This window comes from Callospermophilus lateralis, chromosome 17 (assembly GCF_048772815.1).
Source record: "Callospermophilus lateralis isolate mCalLat2 chromosome 17, mCalLat2.hap1, whole genome shotgun sequence".
Classification (NCBI taxonomy): Eukaryota; Metazoa; Chordata; class Mammalia; order Rodentia; family Sciuridae; genus Callospermophilus; species Callospermophilus lateralis.
The window spans coordinates 25,942,256-25,961,960 of NC_135321.1; the positions used below are offsets into that span (position 1 = coordinate 25,942,256).

General features: G+C 37.9%; 1 protein-coding gene across 2 annotated transcripts in view; it reads right to left on the minus strand.

Moving 5' to 3' along the window:
* Katnal2 (katanin catalytic subunit A1 like 2) overlaps positions 1-2,169 on the minus strand; it is a 43,934-nt gene extending 41,765 nt beyond the window's left edge. For both annotated transcript variants that reach the window (XM_076837044.2, XM_076837043.2), the window contains exon 1: positions 2,105-2,169. In XM_076837044.2, the coding sequence (XP_076693159.2) occupies positions 2,105-2,169 (65 nt within the window). The remainder of the gene's footprint in view (positions 1-2,104) is intronic.
* Between the last annotated feature and the right edge of the window lie 17,536 nt (positions 2,170-19,705).

The following is a 19,705-nucleotide window of genomic DNA, read 5'->3' on the forward strand; positions in this document are numbered from 1 at the left end:
TGGCACTTTCTCCTATGCTGCCCTTAGATTTGCTTTCCTTAGGGACTGGAGAATAACTCAGAACAACCCATGGACCATCTCATACTGCTTGGCTCATCAATTTCAAGAATATCCTCACATTGCAGATGGCGACATAGAAAGGACTGAAATCAGGCCTGTTCTTCTCAGCTTATTGCTTTCTCCCTGATGCTATGAGTGGATACAGAAATTCAGCTGTTGAGCATCAATTGATGGCCGGACCACTCATTTCTCTGGTTTAAGACTGTTGGTGATAGGGAAAGAATTGTTATGATTTGGATGTGAAAGTTCATATGTAAGACAATGCAAGAAGGTTCAGAGGAGAAATGACTGGGTTATGAGAGTCTTAACTCAATCAGTGAATTAATCTAATTAATCCCCTGATAGGGATTAACTGAGTGGTAACTGCAGTGGTAGGGTGTGGCTGGAGGAGGTGGGAATTGGCAAGTGGCTTTGGGGTATATGCTGGTATCTGGCAAGTGGGGACCTCTCTTTCTCTGGGCTTTCTGATCATCATGTGAGCTGGTTCCCTTTGCCTTGTTCTGCCACCAAGATGTTTAGCCTCACTGGGGCCCCTGGGGAATGAAAATGGCTGTATATGGACTGAGACCTCTGAAACTATGAGCCCTTAAATAAACTTTTCCTCCTCTACAGTTGTTCTGGTCGGGTTTTTTAGTCATAGCAGTGAAAAAGCTGACTAAAACAGAATGAACCATTTTCTCAATAAAATTTAGATTCTAAACATCAAAAAGCAATGTATGATAAAACTGTGTCTCAAAGTAAGTGAGGGTGGTGGATGTTTTTGTGTTAAAGACATTGCAGTAATTTCATCACCTTTACTAGGGGAGAAAAGTCATTATCAAAATTTTGATATTAAGTCACATTTTGCAGTTAAACAGCTTATACAATTAAACAGCTTACAACATTGTCAATTAAGAGAAAAAAAGTAAACCAACAACAAAGTTTGTTCTAGGTGTAGAGTTAAAATTAGTGACCAACATGCATGCATCTTAAATTTAAACAAAACCAAAAACGAAACCTCAAGTTTTTCAGTGACTTAAATAATAAAAGAATGCTTAAATACACTTACAGAAGTTTCATTTTTTTATTTTAAAAGATTACCTTTTAAAAAAAAATCTCAAAAACATGGCCCACACATATTTTGATTTTTCAGAGGTGACCCTAAACCAAAAGCAAATCTCCAATATTTTAAGGAAAAAAATAATTAAGAAGAGAGTCATTGCATTTCTATGCTACCTTTAAACCTGAAGAGGAAAGGGGAAGTATTTTGTATACTAAGTATATAGATCTGTCAATAAAGTTTTCATGCATAATGTGAAAAATATGTAGGTAAGTGAGACAATATAAGTATGTCTTATTTGTCAGGTAAGACGACAAGAAGGAAGAATAGGTGGAACATAGAGGATTTTTAGGGCAGCAAAATAATTCTGTATGACAATGTCATCATGGATGCATGTCACTCCATATCTGTTGAAACGCAGAACTAAGTGAGGCACACTGGCGCAAACCTGTAATCATATCAGCTTGGGAGGCTAAGGAAGGAGGATTGCGAGTTCAAAGCCAGCCTCAGCAAAAGTGGTACTAAACAACTCAGTGAAACCCTGTCTCTAAATAGTGCCCCTGAGTTCAATCCCTGGTACTCCCCCACCAAAAAAAACCATCAGAACTGTACAATAGAGAGTAAACCTGATGTGAACTATGGACTTTAGCTAATAACAATGTATCAAAATTGGTTCATTAACAAATGTACCCTGTCAATTTGCGATATTAATAGGAGGGTTGGGAATGTAGCTCAGTGGTAGTGCCCTTTCTTAGAGGCCCTGGGTTTGATCCCCAGCACAGCAATAATAATAATAAGCTTGCCTGGCATGCACAAACCCCAAAACCACAAAAAAAAATAATAACAATAATGATAAAGGAAGCCAGAGGAAGGAGTGGGTGTGTGGGGACTCTACGTTCTACTCAATTTTTCTATAAATATGAACCTGCTCTTTTAATTGTAGCTGGAAAAGCAGAGGTCAGAGAAAGAGAGGATCATCTCTGTAATGTTCATAATGTGACATACCCTTCTTGTGTTAAGTAATGCAAAATCAAAATGAGAAGATTTTTTCGGCGTGCTTCCATCCTCATCTCGCACTGTGAACAAAGAAGAAAATTTAGATGGGATGACAAGACCTAACCCGGCTTTTATAGCAATAAACCCTTGAAGGTAACAGCAACCTGTCAAACCAAGTGGCATGACATAAAGGCTGGGAGCACACTGAAGTCTCTAAGGATATATAAAGTTGTTTTCCACCGTCTTTTTCTTCTCAAAGCTGCTTTCTGAATTGTAAACTTCAGGGACAATGATTTGAATTAGGATTGCACTTTACCAGTTGAACTTCCTGTCAAGCTAATTGGCCTTTTATTGCTTACAACTAGGAAGAGACAAATACACTCCTGTTATTTGGACCAGGTTAAGGAAAATGATTATAAAAATAAACCCATGAGCCAGAAATCGGCTGTGACAACCTGCATTTACCTTCCACTATGTCTTTAATTTGCTCAGAGTCCCACCCAGTCCCTGCACAAGTGCAGAGAAGAACTCCAATAAACCATCCAGGGGTGACTGCGTGGCTAGACTGCATGCTGAGGACATCAGAGGCCATACAACGGAAATTCCAGCATAATAAAGTCCTTATTCAATCCAGATGCATTTGTACCTTTATTCCCAGTGTTAATGTATTGTGTTTAGTAATCTGGTATCACAAATTCTCCTGAATGCATCACAAAATACTTCATTTGATATTTCCTTTAATTGAAAATAACTGTATCTAAAGAGAACACAGATGAGAACTGGAAAAAAATTAAAGTCCCAAAATTTGTCATGAAATATATATACAAACACTTATATGTGTTTGTGTGTGTGTGTGTGTGTGTGTCACACACATATACACAATTGAGAACTTCCTAAAAAATAATTTTGTAATAAACATGCATAGAATTATTTAAAAATTAAATAGTAATAATTTTTATGGTCGTCTTTATTGTGGTAAAATGTATGTAACATAAGGTTTACCATCTTAGCAATTGTAAGTGTACAATTCAGTGGCATTAATTGTATTCACGCAGTTGTACAACCATCTGCACCATCTACCTCCAGAACCTTTTCATCTTTCCCAACTGACACTCTGCCCCTAAACATGAATTCTACATTCTCCACTCCCCCAGCCCCTGGCAACCATCCTTCCATTTTATGCTTCTGTGAATGTGCTTATTCTCAGTCCCTCACATAAGTAGACTCACAAGGTATTTGCCTTTTCGTGTTTGGCTTATTTCACTTAACATAATGTCCTCAAGGTCTATCCACGTTGTGCCATGTGCCAAGATTTCCTTCCTTTTAAGGATGAAAATAATATACTACTATAAAACTTGAAAGAAAAGCAAATCTTCCCCATTCCATTACCTCACCACTCACTCTCACTCCCTAGAGAGAATTACCTTAATTATTTTAGTCATTTCTGCTGATATTTAATCGAATACAACTAAATAATGTCACAATTTTATGACATATTATTTAGGTGTAAACTATTCACTTCCTGTTTGGGTAGAAGAGAATTAAGCTGTTTTATACCCTTCTTCTCCTATCTTTCCCTTATAGATAAATCAATATTCAGTTATTGTATTATTAGGATCCGGTAAATATTACTCAGTGTTGTTAGGTACAGGACAGGCTGAGTAAGTTGTCTGCAGGGCATGCCAAACAAAGCTGCAGGATGACCTGGCTTCTCAAACCCTCTGTCTGGTTCTTTATCACCTGTTTGCTTCAAGCCCAAACGCCCAAGCCCCCGCTCAAGGCTGAAAACTCAACCAGCCACTCAAGGCCAAACACTTAACCCCCCTTGTGCCAACAAGGCAGCTTGCAGACCCAGAGACCCCATTAGATTTGGGCTATAAAAACTCCCTCCTGCTGGGCCTCTCTCTCTTGCTCGCTCTCTCTCTCACTCTTGCTCTCTCCCTCTCCATCTATCCTCTTCTCTTTCCTCTTCCCCCACCCTTCTTTCTCTCTCTCTCTTTTCCTCCTCTTTTGCACTGCTTCAATAAAGCTCTCTTGGTTGCTCCGAGTGTTTCGGTCACTTTCCTTTCAACTGTTGAGCCAAACATTTCTATGATTATCTTCTTTTCCCATACAACAATATTTTGGGGAGTGGGGAACACTAGGGATTGAACCCAGGGGTACTTAGTCACTGAGCCACATCCCCGGCCCTTATTTGTATTTTATTTAGAGACAGGGTCTTGCTGAGTTGCTTAGGGCCTTGCTAAGTTGCTGAGGCTGGTTTTGAACTCTCAGCTTTCTGAGCCACTGGGATTACAGGTGTGAGCCACCACAGCCAGCTGCAACAATTCTTTTTGAATGAGTAATTACTTCATTTTTATTGGGTTACTTTCCACATACTATTACTAGTTACCAAACACCAACAAGTTATGTCACTTTCCCCACCATTGATTACATCAGATAATGTGTTTATTGCACCCCCAGCCCCTCCACAGCCTCCCTCCTGGAGCCTCTGCCTTCCATCTGTGCTCCTGGATGAGCTTGTTGTAGGGACTGATGCTACAATTTCCTTTGTAACTTTCCTTAGTCAGATTCCCTAAAAACTCAGGTTTCCCTTTTCTGGTCACTCCATTGTTTTAATAGCACATATTCTTTTGAGTAAAGACTGATAGAAAGTAAATACTGTTAAATATTTGCATGCCTGAAAATGTTTTATCTTTAAAGTTGATCATTTGAAAGGGCATGACAAGGAGCCAGGCACAGTGGCACAGGCCTGTACTCTCAGTGACTTGGGAGGCTGAGGCAGGAGGATAACTAGTTCAAGACCAGCCTCAGCAACTTAGTGAGGCCTGAGCAACTATGCAAGACCCTGTCTCAAAATAAAAAGGGCTTGGGGTGTGGCTCACTGGTTAAGCACCCCTGGGTTCAATCCCCAGTGCCAAAAAAAAAAAAAATCCCCAAGGTCATGATATTATCATATTTTATCTGATGCTTGCATGTAATGGGTCCCCCTCCCCTACACACTGCTATTAAAAGGACAAAGCTACAACAAATCGAGTTTTGCGGATTTTTCTTGATGATTCTAGAATCTATCAGCAGTCTGAACCAAAAAATGGTTCAGAATGTCCCCCACCTCATCATACGGGAGGTTATACTAGAGAAAAAGAAGTGATGTACAGAAAATGGAAGTGATTTACAGAAAAAAGCCCGTTGGTTGCAGCTTGCATGTGCCTTACATGAACACAGTTGGAACTGGCTGCTTGTGATTCGTTGAACTTCAATGCTTGGTATGAGACCCAACTACTCATGCAGTACTTACTTGCTTGTTCACACATTAGCTTAGGGTATGGTTCCCTGTGTACCAAGAAACCTTTAAAACAAACTTAAAATGCATAAAGTCGGATTTCAACCAAACTTCACATTTCCCTGGAAGCTTTTAGGATTTCATTTTTAACTCTGATATCCCGAAATTACATTCCTTAGTTTGAGTCGTTTTTCAGTAATTATATCAGCCATAATTAGAAATTCCCACATTCTCATTCTTGGAAGGCTTTGTTTTATTATTATTAAAAACCCCAGACTCTACAGGAGCTATGCCTTTTTTCCTGAGAGCTGGTCCATTTGGTGCCTGTACTGGGTATCTATACTCTCACTCTTTCTAATAAACTCCTGTCTGTACTCTGTATGACTTGATGAAACCCCTCCTGTGGGATCACAAGCATCAGTTCATGAGAACCCCTGAGATGACTTCGGTCCAGAGTTCAGGTCTCTAAAACACAGATACCTCATAAAAGAAGATATATTAGATGGCAAATAAGCAAATGAAAAGATAATATCATATGTCATCAAGGAATGGCAAATTAAAATAACAATGAAAAACCCAAAACACCGACAACATCAAATGCTGACAAGAATGTGCTGGTAGGGATGCAAAACAGAGCAACCACTTTGGAAGAGTTTGGCACTTTCTTCAAAGACCAAATGTGCTTTTAGCATCTGAGTCAGCAGTCACACTCCTTAGCATCACACAAATGAACCGAAAGCCTATGTTCACAAATCAATCTGCTTACAGATGTTTGTAACAGCTTACTCATTAATGCCCCAAACTTGGAAGCAACCAAAATGTCCTTCAATAGGTAATGAATAAGTAAACTATGGCACATCCAAACAAGGGAATATTTTTCAGTGCAAAGAAGAAAATGAGTTATCAAGCCATGAAAAGGCATGAAGGAAATATAGATGCATATTAGTAAGTGAAAGAAGCCAATTCAAAAAAAGGCTACATAATGTGTGATTCCAGCTCCAAGGCATTCTAGAAAAGGCAAAATTATGAAGACAGTTGATGAATCAGGGATTTCCAAGGGCTTGAAGGAGGGAGCAATGAACAGGAGGAACTCAGGATTTTTAGGGCAGAAAAACTATTCTATTAGATGATATTATAATAATAGATACATGTCATTTGTCCAAACCTACAGAATATGTGTAACAAACACTAAGAGTAACCATAATGGAAAATGGACTTTGGACAATAATAATGTGTCAGGGTAAATTCATTGATAGATCAACAGGATGTTGACAATGGAGAAAAGGCAGCGGCAGGAGGTATTGAGAACTCTGCTCAATTTTGCTCTGAACACAAAATTCTCTAAAAAGTGAAGTATTTTTTTAAAGTAATAAATTGTTTTTGAACAAATTTGTCAGACTTAATGAAGTTGACCCCAGGTATTGATAGAGGATTGATTCCAAGACTCCCTTCCCCGACATTCATCTACCTGCCATAGATGCCAAAATTTGAGGATGCTCAAGTCCCTTATATATAATGATGTAATATTTGCCTATAACCCACATGCATACTCCTTTGTGTTCCAACTCATCTTTAGACCACTTTTAATAACTAATACCATGTAATGCTATGTAAATTATTTTATTGTACTGTTTAGGGGTTAATGACAAGATAAAGGTCTGTTCTCATATAGTAAAAACAATTTTTGTCCTAAATATTTTTGGTCCTTGGTTGGTTGAATGCAAGGATTTGGAATTCTTGGATCAGTGAGGTTCACAGCACATTTAAAAGAATGTTTTCTCCTTCAAAGTTAATCCCTTGGCATGTCCTATCACATTGTTTAAAGCATTTCTGAAAGTCCTATTTTAAAATTGTCTTCAATATAGATTATGATGAGTCTTTCTCTAGTCCAAATTTGAATCCCAGTCTAAGATATTGTAAAGTAGGTCCTTTTAGAATTAGTATTGGCCATCAAAGGCTTCCTTTTTTTTTTTTTTTAAATTTGATTCTCTTCGCCAATAGTGCCATCTAGTGTAGTAGGAGAGGGGAAGCAAGCACTTGATGAAATTTAGAAAGTTCCAAAGTGATTTTGTTTGCATAATAAAGATGACCATCATTATAACATTCAGTCCAAATCAAGTTTTCAGAAGAAAAATACAACTGCTCATAAACAGAAAGAAATAAGATCGATAGTCTATGTTTCTAAATGTATAAATTCTCATACCCGTATATATGTGTAATAAGAATTGTAATGCAAAAAAAAAACCCAAGTATATGGAGCTGGGTTGTGGCTCAGTGGTGGAGCACTTGCCTAGCATGTGTGAGGCACTGGGTTCAATTCTCAGCGCCACATAAAAGTAAATAAAGGTCCAACAACTAATAAAATATTTTTTAAAAAAACATGTATAAAGACATGAATTGGTGTGAACATACTTTATACAAAGATATGAAAACTTTTGCTTTATATGTGTAATAAGAATTGTAATATTCTCCACTGTTGTGTATTTTAAAAAAATAAAATCAATTTAAAAGAAAAGAATTGAGAGGGAAACCTGCAAAAACAAACAAACAAACAAAGAACAACAACAACAAACCAACAGCAGTTTCAGGTAGAGGTGCATGCCTAATGTTAATCATTATAGATTCTATTTATTTCATTCTTTTTATTTCTGAAATAAAAGCTTCTACTCTGTGATTAAGAGGCAAAAAAACCAAAAACATAAAGAAATGAGTTATCAAAAAAAAAAAATTCTCATACCCATGCTTGGAGTTTGGATTCAGGAATTTTAGAGCCTAAAAGGTACGTGGAGACCACTGAGTGTCAGGAACTCCTGATTCAGAAGAGTTAAGAACATTAGGAAGAAGCAAGATTGGGAGCAGAACCCCAGATCCTGGGCCTGATTTCTTTCCCCCTTTATGAATTTCTCTTCACTCTCTGCTCTACCTCTTTACGTTCTCTTTAGATCAAAAGAGCTATTTTAACTTGCCAAAACCTGACTGCCAAATTAGCCAAAACCAAACAGCTGTGGTTTGCTTAATTGCCATGAAAACAAATAAATGGTGTATCTCACAATTCTTCAAGTCTAGTCTCACACAATGTTAGTGACTATTTTGAGCAATGACTGGCTAGACTTCCTTCAAAAAATAAGTCACCTGGGACTGGGGTTGTGGCTCAGTGGTAGAGTGCTTGCCTAGCAGGTGTGAGGTACTTGGTTTGATCCTCAGTACCACATAAAAATAAATAAATAAAATGAACATTAAAAAAAAAGAATGCTTTAAAAAAAGAGTCACTTGCTGCAACAGCAGTAGTGTATCCCATAGATTATACCTTGTAATTTCTGAATATCCATAGGCCTGCTATAAATAAAGCTAATCTAGCCCATATCTGTCTGTCTGTCTGTCTATCTATAGAAAGATCTATGTGGTATACTGACTTGCCCATGTCTTATGATCTTCACACCCATCCACAGTTAGAGGGTCTGGTTTGGTGCTCTGTACCTCACATGGGGCAAAGCCTGGGAAACACTCTGCAAGCAATGGGGTGCTATGCCAACTTAGGGACAGTGATTGGTGGATGCACAACAGCTGTGAGTTGCTTTGTTCATGTATTTTCACATCTCTCCAGCCTCCACTCTGGATGCAATTGCTTTTTCCTAATGTCAATAAGTACTTATGAAAATGTTCTCTAAGACTGGGTTGCTGAGAAAAAAACAGGCAAAGAGTACTTGAGTTGAGCTCCCCCACAATGTACATGCTACACTAAATTTGGCTGAATTTCCTAAAGATGAGGAGGGTCTGGAGAAGGCCAGAAAACTCATTAGAGGGACAAAAAATATATCCTGGGACAGATGTCTAAAAGGGGATTGGGGCTGGGGATGTAGCTCAGTGGCAGAGCACTCACCTAGAAGGGATAAGGCCCAGCACTACAAAAAAATAAGTTAAGGGGTACAGAGTGTTTTTGAGGGGCTGATGAAATTTGTTCTAAAGTTGATGGTGGCCAAGGATGTTAACTCTGCATAATACTAACAGCTGTTGAACTGTATACTTCAAATGGGTGAGTTGTATGGTATGGGAATTATAGCTCAATAAAGCTATTTTAAAATGCAAAAAAGAGAAGGGAGGGGCAAAGAAAAGAAGGTAATAAACTTGTTAATAGATAATAAAACGAGCATGGGCATTTTTTTAAAAAAAAAATAAGCTTAATCTAATTTTAAAATAAATTATTATTTACCCCAAAATATAGTCAAACTGAAAATGGAAATCATTCTATTCAATATTTTGAAGTTGTTCAAAGTAGAAACGGTCGAGGTGAAAAGAACTGCTTACCAGTCACACCACCCTCAGAGCCTGCTCCTCATCCCCAAGATAGCCTGGCTCTATTTTGGCTTGTGACAATGACCTCCTTTCCTTACTCTGCTTGCCGTTCTACTTACTCTGAATTTTACCAAGCTTGCTATACAGAGGTGACCATAGGAGTGGACTCACCAGAGAGAAAACAAAACACAAAATCATCTAGATCAATTCTCTTTAGTTTTTATAATAATGTATAACCCACATAAAAACTGAAGATACCATCTTAAGTATTGTTAGTACTTCTTTGGTTCATTATTAGTACGATAAAAAAGCTTCCTCCAATAAGAACCTCAAATTTTTATGATGTGCCTGTTTCCAGCACTTGGAAGACCGAGGCCCAAAGGCAACTCTTTAAATGAACCCATGGATTCTAAAAGAAGTATGAAGGATATAATTCTATTATTCTCCAGCTCAAGATCCCATCTCAAAAATAATAATAACCATAATAAAAATCTCAAATTTTCAAAAATGCAGAAATTTTTGCATTTTTAACATCATAAATTGACAAGAATATGTAGTCAGATACCATTGTTGAAAATATATACAACTCTTCATAGAGCAAAATGTCCATGGGTAGGATGGTTGATTTCACAGCTTCCATACCAAAACTTGAGCTGGAGCATTAGAGAATCATGTCCTTCACACTTCTTTTACATCTGCAGTGCCAGTGAACCCAGGGAACACACTTGATCAGGACGAGTAGGAAGGCATAAGCTCTAACTCTTGGGGTGTTGTATTAGCCAACTTTATGTCCCTGTGAACAAAACACCTGACAAGACCAACATATAGGAGGAAAAGTTGATTATGGGCTCACAATTTCAGAAGTGCAGTCCATTATTAGGCAGCTAATGAAAAGATAATATCATATGTCATCAAGGAATGGCAAATTAAAATAACAATGAAAAACCCAAAACACCGACAACATCAAATGCTGACAAGAATGTGCTGGTAGGGATGCAAAACAGAGCAACCACTTTGGAAGAGTTTGGCACTTTCTTCAAAGACCAAATGTGCTTTTAGCATCTGAGTCAGCAGTCACACTCCTTAGCATCACACAAATGAACCGAAAGCCTATGTTCACAAATCAATCTGCTTACAGATGTTTGTAACAGCTTACTCATTAATGCCCCAAACTTGGAAGCAACCAAAATGTCCTTCAATAGGTAATGAATAAGTAAACTATGGCACATCCAAACAAGGGAATATTTTTCAGTGCAAAGAAGAAAATGAGTTATCAAGCCATGAAAAGGCATGAAGGAAATATAGATGCATATTAGTAAGTGAAAGAAGCCAATTCAAAAAAAGGCTACATAATGTGTGATTCCAGCTCCAAGGCATTCTAGAAAAGGCAAAATTATGAAGACAGTTGATGAATCAGGGATTTCCAAGGGCTTGAAGGAGGGAGCAATGAACAGGAGGAACTCAGGATTTTTAGGGCAGAAAAACTATTCTATTAGATGATATTATAATAATAGATACATGTCATTTGTCCAAACCTACAGAATATGTGTAACAAACACTAAGAGTAACCATAATGGAAAATGGACTTTGGACAATAATAATGTGTCAGGGTAAATTCATTGATAGATCAACAGGATGTTGACAATGGAGAAAAGGCAGCGGCAGGAGGTATTGAGAACTCTGCTCAATTTTGCTCTGAACACAAAATTCTCTAAAAAGTGAAGTATTTTTTTAAAGTAATAAATTGTTTTTGAACAAATTTGTCAGACTTAATGAAGTTGACCCCAGGTATTGATAGAGGATTGATTCCAAGACTCCCTTCCCCGACATTCATCTACCTGCCATAGATGCCAAAATTTGAGGATGCTCAAGTCCCTTATATATAATGATGTAATATTTGCCTATAACCCACATGCATACTCCTTTGTGTTCCAACTCATCTTTAGACCACTTTTAATAACTAATACCATGTAATGCTATGTAAATTATTTTATTGTACTGTTTAGGGGTTAATGACAAGATAAAGGTCTGTTCTCATATAGTAAAAACAATTTTTGTCCTAAATATTTTTGGTCCTTGGTTGGTTGAATGCAAGGATTTGGAATTCTTGGATCAGTGAGGTTCACAGCACATTTAAAAGAATGTTTTCTCCTTCAAAGTTAATCCCTTGGCATGTCCTATCACATTGTTTAAAGCATTTCTGAAAGTCCTATTTTAAAATTGTCTTCAATATAGATTTATGATGAGTCTTTCTCTAGTCCAAATTTGAATCCCAGTCTAAGATATTGTAAAGTAGGTCCTTTTAGAATTAGTATTGGCCATCAAAGGCTTCCTTTTTTTTTTTTTTAAAATTTGATTCTCTTCGCCAATAGTGCCATCTAGTGTAGTAGGAGAGGGGAAGCAAGCACTTGATGAAATTTAGAAAGTTCCAAAGTGATTTTGTTTGCATAATAAAGATGACCATCATTATAACATTCAGTCCAAATCAAGTTTTCAGAAGAAAAATACAACTGCTCATAAACAGAAAGAAATAAGATCGATAGTCTATGTTTCTAAATGTATAAATTCTCATACCCGTATATATGTGTAATAAGAATTGTAATGCAAAAAAAAAACCCAAGTATATGGAGCTGGGTTGTGGCTCAGTGGTGGAGCACTTGCCTAGCATGTGTGAGGCACTGGGTTCAATTCTCAGCGCCACATAAAAGTAAATAAAGGTCCAACAACTAATAAAATATTTTTTAAAAAAACATGTATAAAGACATGAATTGGTGTGAACATACTTTATACAAAGATATGAAAACTTTTGCTTTATATGTGTAATAAGAATTGTAATATTCTCCACTGTTGTGTATTTTAAAAAAATAAAATCAATTTAAAAGAAAAGAATTGAGAGGGAAACCTGCAAAAACAAACAAACAAACAAAGAACAACAACAACAAACCAACAGCAGTTTCAGGTAGAGGTGCATGCCTAATGTTAATCATTATAGATTCTATTTATTTCATTCTTTTTATTTCTGAAATAAAAGCTTCTACTCTGTGATTAAGAGGCAAAAAAACCAAAAACATAAAGAAATGAGTTATCAAAAAAAAAAAAATTCTCATACCCATGCTTGGAGTTTGGATTCAGGAATTTTAGAGCCTAAAAGGTACGTGGAGACCACTGAGTGTCAGGAACTCCTGATTCAGAAGAGTTAAGAACATTAGGAAGAAGCAAGATTGGGAGCAGAACCCCAGATCCTGGGCCTGATTTCTTTCCCCCTTTATGAATTTCTCTTCACTCTCTGCTCTACCTCTTTACGTTCTCTTTAGATCAAAAGAGCTATTTTAACTTGCCAAAACCTGACTGCCAAATTAGCCAAAACCAAACAGCTGTGGTTTGCTTAATTGCCATGAAAACAAATAAATGGTGTATCTCACAATTCTTCAAGTCTAGTCTCACACAATGTTAGTGACTATTTTGAGCAATGACTGGCTAGACTTCCTTCAAAAAATAAGTCACCTGGGACTGGGGTTGTGGCTCAGTGGTAGAGTGCTTGCCTAGCAGGTGTGAGGTACTTGGTTTGATCCTCAGTACCACATAAAAATAAATAAATAAAATGAACATTAAAAAAAAAGAATGCTTTAAAAAAAGAGTCACTTGCTGCAACAGCAGTAGTGTATCCCATAGATTATACCTTGTAATTTCTGAATATCCATAGGCCTGCTATAAATAAAGCTAATCTAGCCCATATCTGTCTGTCTGTCTGTCTATCTATAGAAAGATCTATGTGGTATACTGACTTGCCCATGTCTTATGATCTTCACACCCATCCACAGTTAGAGGGTCTGGTTTGGTGCTCTGTACCTCACATGGGGCAAAGCCTGGGAAACACTCTGCAAGCAATGGGGTGCTATGCCAACTTAGGGACAGTGATTGGTGGATGCACAACAGCTGTGAGTTGCTTTGTTCATGTATTTTCACATCTCTCCAGCCTCCACTCTGGATGCAATTGCTTTTTCCTAATGTCAATAAGTACTTATGAAAATGTTCTCTAAGACTGGGTTGCTGAGAAAAAAACAGGCAAAGAGTACTTGAGTTGAGCTCCCCCACAATGTACATGCTACACTAAATTTGGCTGAATTTCCTAAAGATGAGGAGGGTCTGGAGAAGGCCAGAAAACTCATTAGAGGGACAAAAAATATATCCTGGGACAGATGTCTAAAAGGGGATTGGGGCTGGGGATGTAGCTCAGTGGCAGAGCACTCACCTAGAAGGGATAAGGCCCAGCACTACAAAAAAATAAGTTAAGGGGTACAGAGTGTTTTTGAGGGGCTGATGAAATTTGTTCTAAAGTTGATGGTGGCCAAGGATGTTAACTCTGCATAATACTAACAGCTGTTGAACTGTATACTTCAAATGGGTGAGTTGTATGGTATGGGAATTATAGCTCAATAAAGCTATTTTAAAATGCAAAAAAGAGAAGGGAGGGGCAAAGAAAAGAAGGTAATAAACTTGTTAATAGATAATAAAACGAGCATGGGCATTTTTTTTTAAAAAAAAATAAGCTTAATCTAATTTTAAAATAAATTATTATTTACCCCAAAATATAGTCAAACTGAAAATGGAAATCATTCTATTCAATATTTTGAAGTTGTTCAAAGTAGAAACGGTCGAGGTGAAAAGAACTGCTTACCAGTCACACCACCCTCAGAGCCTGCTCCTCATCCCCAAGATAGCCTGGCTCTATTTTGGCTTGTGACAATGACCTCCTTTCCTTACTCTGCTTGCCGTTCTACTTACTCTGAATTTTACCAAGCTTGCTATACAGAGGTGACCATAGGAGTGGACTCACCAGAGAGAAAACAAAACACAAAATCATCTAGATCAATTCTCTTTAGTTTTTATAATAATGTATAACCCACATAAAAACTGAAGATACCATCTTAAGTATTGTTAGTACTTCTTTGGTTCATTATTAGTACGATAAAAAAGCTTCCTCCAATAAGAACCTCAAATTTTTATGATGTGCCTGTTTCTAGCACTTGGAAGACCGAGGCCCAAAGGCAACTCTTTAAATGAACCCATGGATTCTAAAAGAAGTATGAAGGATATAATTCTATTATTCTCCAGCTCAAGATCCCATCTCAAAAATAATAATAACCATAATAAAAATCTCAAATTTTCAAAAATGCAGAAATTTTTGCATTTTTAACATCATAAATTGACAAGAATATGTAGTCAGATACCATTGTTGAAAATATATACAACTCTTCATAGAGCAAAATGTCCATGGGTAGGATGGTTGATTTCACAGCTTCCATACCAAAACTTGAGCTGGAGCATTAGAGAATCATGTCCTTCACACTTCTTTTACATCTGCAGTGCCAGTGAACCCAGGGAACACACTTGATCAGGACGAGTAGGAAGGCATAAGCTCTAACTCTTGGGGTGTTGTATTAGCCAACTTTATGTCCCTGTGAACAAAACACCTGACAAGACCAACATATAGGAGGAAAAGTTGATTATGGGCTCACAATTTCAGAAGTGCAGTCCATTATTAGGCAGCTGCGTCACTTTGAGCCCGAGGAGAGGCACAACTGCAAGGTTGTTCTGTGCTGCTCAACTCATGGTGGCCAGGAAGCAGAGAGAGAGGGGAAGCGGCCACAGGGAAGAGGCACCCTTCTAGGTATGGCCCTAATAATCCATCTTCTCCAGCCATGCCCCACCCATCCACCACCCAATCAATCCATTCAAACCCGGATGAATGGATTAGATTACTGCTCTGGTAATCTAATCATCTCACCTCGGAACAGTCCTGCATTAACACAGGACTTTGGGAGGGTATGCCTCAGATGCAAACCAAAAATATTTCCACGGTTTTGTTGGGTTTTCTTTTTCACTAAAATCATAAAGTTTACCAGAATCTTTACTTCTATGTCAGATGATAGGGAATGAAAAACACCTTTTTGTTCAGTCATGTTGAATCCTGTTTGGTAATGAGGCCATTCAGAAATGGCTTTTACATTTTGGGGACTGTGAAGTAGCTTGTTCCTAGGGTGGCCAGGCCTTGAAATGATAATGTGACTTATTTACAGACAACTTGGGTGGAAATTCACCATTTATTAAGAGCAGAAAAAAGGTAGAAATGAGAAGACACTCAAATACCTAGCACTAAATATTTAAGACTAGCTTCTAGTACTTCATACACAGAACACGGTCTTACAAATTAGTTAATTAAAAGTGTAAAATTTTCCAAATTTACATCTTTCCACCCATGCCATTCAAATTAGCATAGAAAATCATCTTCTGAATTAAAAAACTAAGAATGAGCTACCATCAAGTGGTTGATTTAAACTGTTAAGAGATGGTAAGCCCCTGAAATGGACACAATTAGATGCTCAATTAATTTCTGTCTACCAAAGAAAGGAGGCCCAGAAGTGAACATCTAATCTAGGGGTCTCATTTGCCTGTTTCAATAATCCGACTGTTTACTTCTTCCTTCATTTCCTTTGTGGCCTATTGTACCACAAAAATGCCTCCATTATCAGATTCAAAATTGAATCCTATGATACTGTAGCCTGAGGAAAAGGAAGCATTGAATATCATTCCCGAGTTTTAGAACCAGAAGATATTTAGGAAATGTTACTGTATATACACCACATGCAACATTAGTGCTTTTAATTTCCTTTTTACGGGTGCAATGGAGATTAATTTGCATGAGCTTATTTCAATTTCTATAATGAGATCTAAATTTTGCACTGCACTTTCTATCTCAAAAACAAACAGTTAAAAAGGGCACATCTCCTCTTTTAAATGTTTTCATTGTAGTTCTATTCTATAGCCCCTGCATCTAATATTCACTTAAAAGCTTGAATATATATACCCATAGTTTCTAATTTGTTTGTTGCTTCCTGACTACCTCCCGATTCTACCTGGAAACTTCCTAAATTTTGAAGGCTGCACAACCTCACAAAATGCTAGAACAATCTAAAAGAGTGCTTGAAGACCCAGGAGAGAGATTTACTGCATTTAATACAAAGCCAGGATTGATCAAACATGCTCAGGAACAAAAGTACAAGTGCTCCATGAAAAGGACATTTGCTTTTAATCATGACTCTGAATTGGTCATAGAATTTGGTACTTCAGAGAGGAAGTGTAGAGTCTATTGAAACACAGGGGACTTTCCATACTATATTATTGATATTAAAGATGGAACAAGCCAGGTGCATGCCTATAATCCCAGCAGCTAAGGAGGCTGTGGCAAGAGGATTTGGGTTCAAAAGCCAGCCTCAGCAAAATCAAGGTACTAAGCAACTCAGTGAGACCCTGTCTCTAAATAAAACACAAAATAGGGCTGGGGACATGGCTCAGTGTGAGTGCCCCTGAGTTTAAACCCCAGTAATCCTCCCCATCCAAAAAAAAAAAAAAAGAGATGGAACAAGATTTGTGATTATGACATTTATGTTGTTTGCAAAAACTCACGTTTACAAAGGTGATTTTCTAGTTCTAAAAGAACTGAAGACTAAAGAATGCAAACTGCTCATATAGTAAGACTATGACAATCCCTTGATGTGCTGCTCTTACTGTGGGAAAACCTAAATAAACCCTTTAGATTCTCTTGTTGTTGTTGTTGTTGTTTTGGGGGGGAGGGGTTGCTGGGGATGGAACCCAGGGCCTTGTGCATGCTGGGAAAGCACTCTACCAACTGAGCTATAATCCCCAGCCCTCACTTGTTCTTTAAACACACACACACACACACACACACACACACACACACACACACACATTTATTTTTTAGTTGTAGGTGGACATTATAACTTTATTTTATTTGGATGTGGTGCTCAGGATCTAACCAAGTGTCTCACTCATGCTAGGCAAGCATTCTACCTCTGAGCTACAACACCAGCCCCCTTTTCTTTTTTTTTTTTTTTTATTTATTTATTTTTTAGTTCTCGGTGGACACAACATCTTTGTTTGTATGTGGTGCTGAGGATCGAACCCGGGCTGCACGCATGCCAGGCGAGCGCGCTACCACTTGAGGCACATCCCCAGCGCCCCTTTTCTTAATTAGCTAAAGATCACTAATTTTGGAGGCCCACAGTTGGGCAATATATTATTAGTTGTCACTAGCTTTGTAGATGGGTCACCTAGGTTACTCTTCAGGGACCTGAAGCCGGCTTTTACTAAAAACACTATCTCCATTATTGGGCATACAGAGGGGTGTAAGCATGGGTGATTGAATGGGAAGAAATGGCTCGGCACCTCTGTGTTCACATTGTTTATGTCTCCAAAGTAGCTTTGATTTTGGGTCAGATTCTAGTCTGAAGACACTGTCGAATATTAGAAAAAATTTTCACTCAAACACTACAATACAAAGTTAACTTGACCTACACTTGCCTCAATGCTCTTCCTCTCTCTACTCTTTAAGATTAAAGGCATGTATCAAATAGCAAAACTGCAAACACCAAATCATGAAAGAAGTGAGGAGAGGTGGTACTTGCAAGATCTCTGCCCATTCCTGAAAAAGATAGGAATATTCCTTCCATTTATAATCTTCTAAATCTCCCTCATTATTTCTGTTTATATCATAAACCCCCAACTACTCCTGGAGTTGAGATTATAAATTGTTAACAAAGAATATTCTATTCTATTTTTGGGCACAGAATAAAGCCTTTAATTCCTTCCAAACTTCTTCTCTAAGAAACTGGTTTTCCATTGGTTTTGAGGGTTCCTGTAAGACTGAGAACCTCATTTCAGTAACAATGCAATGTGAAATTTAGGAGGAAAAAGAAAAGGTATAAAATACAGGAAGAAAACGCACAATTCACAGAAGATGGAGGAGGAAATGAAACAACAAGGAAGTGATCAGACAGATCTAAAAGGGTAAATGTGGAAATAAACAAATAACATGGTTTCACAGACAAGTCACTAACATTGGGAAAAAAGAGACAGAGGTTAGCGCAGAGGAGAACACCTATAAAAATACTGCATGTCAGAATGATTCAGAATATTTAGGAGTTCAAGTAAACTTCAGGAAATTAATTATGAAGACCCTAAGCAACTCAGTCACACAGTGTCACTAAATAAAAAACAAAACAACAACAAAGAGCTAAAAATGTTCCTCAAAGTTCAAGGACCATGTTCTCAAACATAAAGGCCCACTGAATTAAAACCCATTATTAATAAGGTAAATAAATAAACGAAAAAGAAAATACCACCTCTCAACGCCCTGAAAAGTAACCAAGGGTAATGGCACAAGAAACAGAGAAATAGACCAAGAGAATATATCTGAAAACACAGAAAAAACTCCACAGATCCATGAACAAAAAACGTGAAAATTAATCTAACAAGTAACTTTAAGTAAACCATAAGACCCTACTAAATAATAACAAACATCTTTCATATGCATATGAAGTATCTCAGTGAGTCTGCTGGCACACAAATAAATACACATAAACTAAAATAAAATTACACCCTCTGATCAGATTAACAGAGACTGCAAACCATAAATCAATCAAGAAAGAAGATGTTTCAAAGAGACTAGGAGAGACTATTTCTGTGTCTGGAAAGCAGAAGGATGAACGCTGTGAAAACTAGTGAGTTGTCAAACGAAAGACCCCTAACACCAAACTTCAAATGAGAAATTCTGAGAAAGGTACAGTGGCGCACACCCAGAGTTCCAACTACTGGAGAGGCTGAGGAGGGAGGGCCACTTGAACCCAAAAACTCCAGACAAGCCTACATTCTAGAGGGAGGCCCCACCTCAGAAGTCAGAAAACCAGGCAACCAGGCTCACCAGCCTTCTCTCAGCAGCTAACGCATATAATCCCAGCAACTAACACCTCTAATCCAATTGGGTCACGCCTATATTCCCATCAGATCAGGAGGCTAAAGCAGGAGCATGGCGAGATCAAGGCCAGCCTCTGGCAAAGCCAGGCTCTCATCCGCTCACTGAGACCCTGCCTCTCAATAGAAGCCAAAAGGGGCCTTGAGGTGGGGGGCGGGAGTGGGCGGGGGTCGCTCACCGGTCCAGTACCCCTACGTTCCAT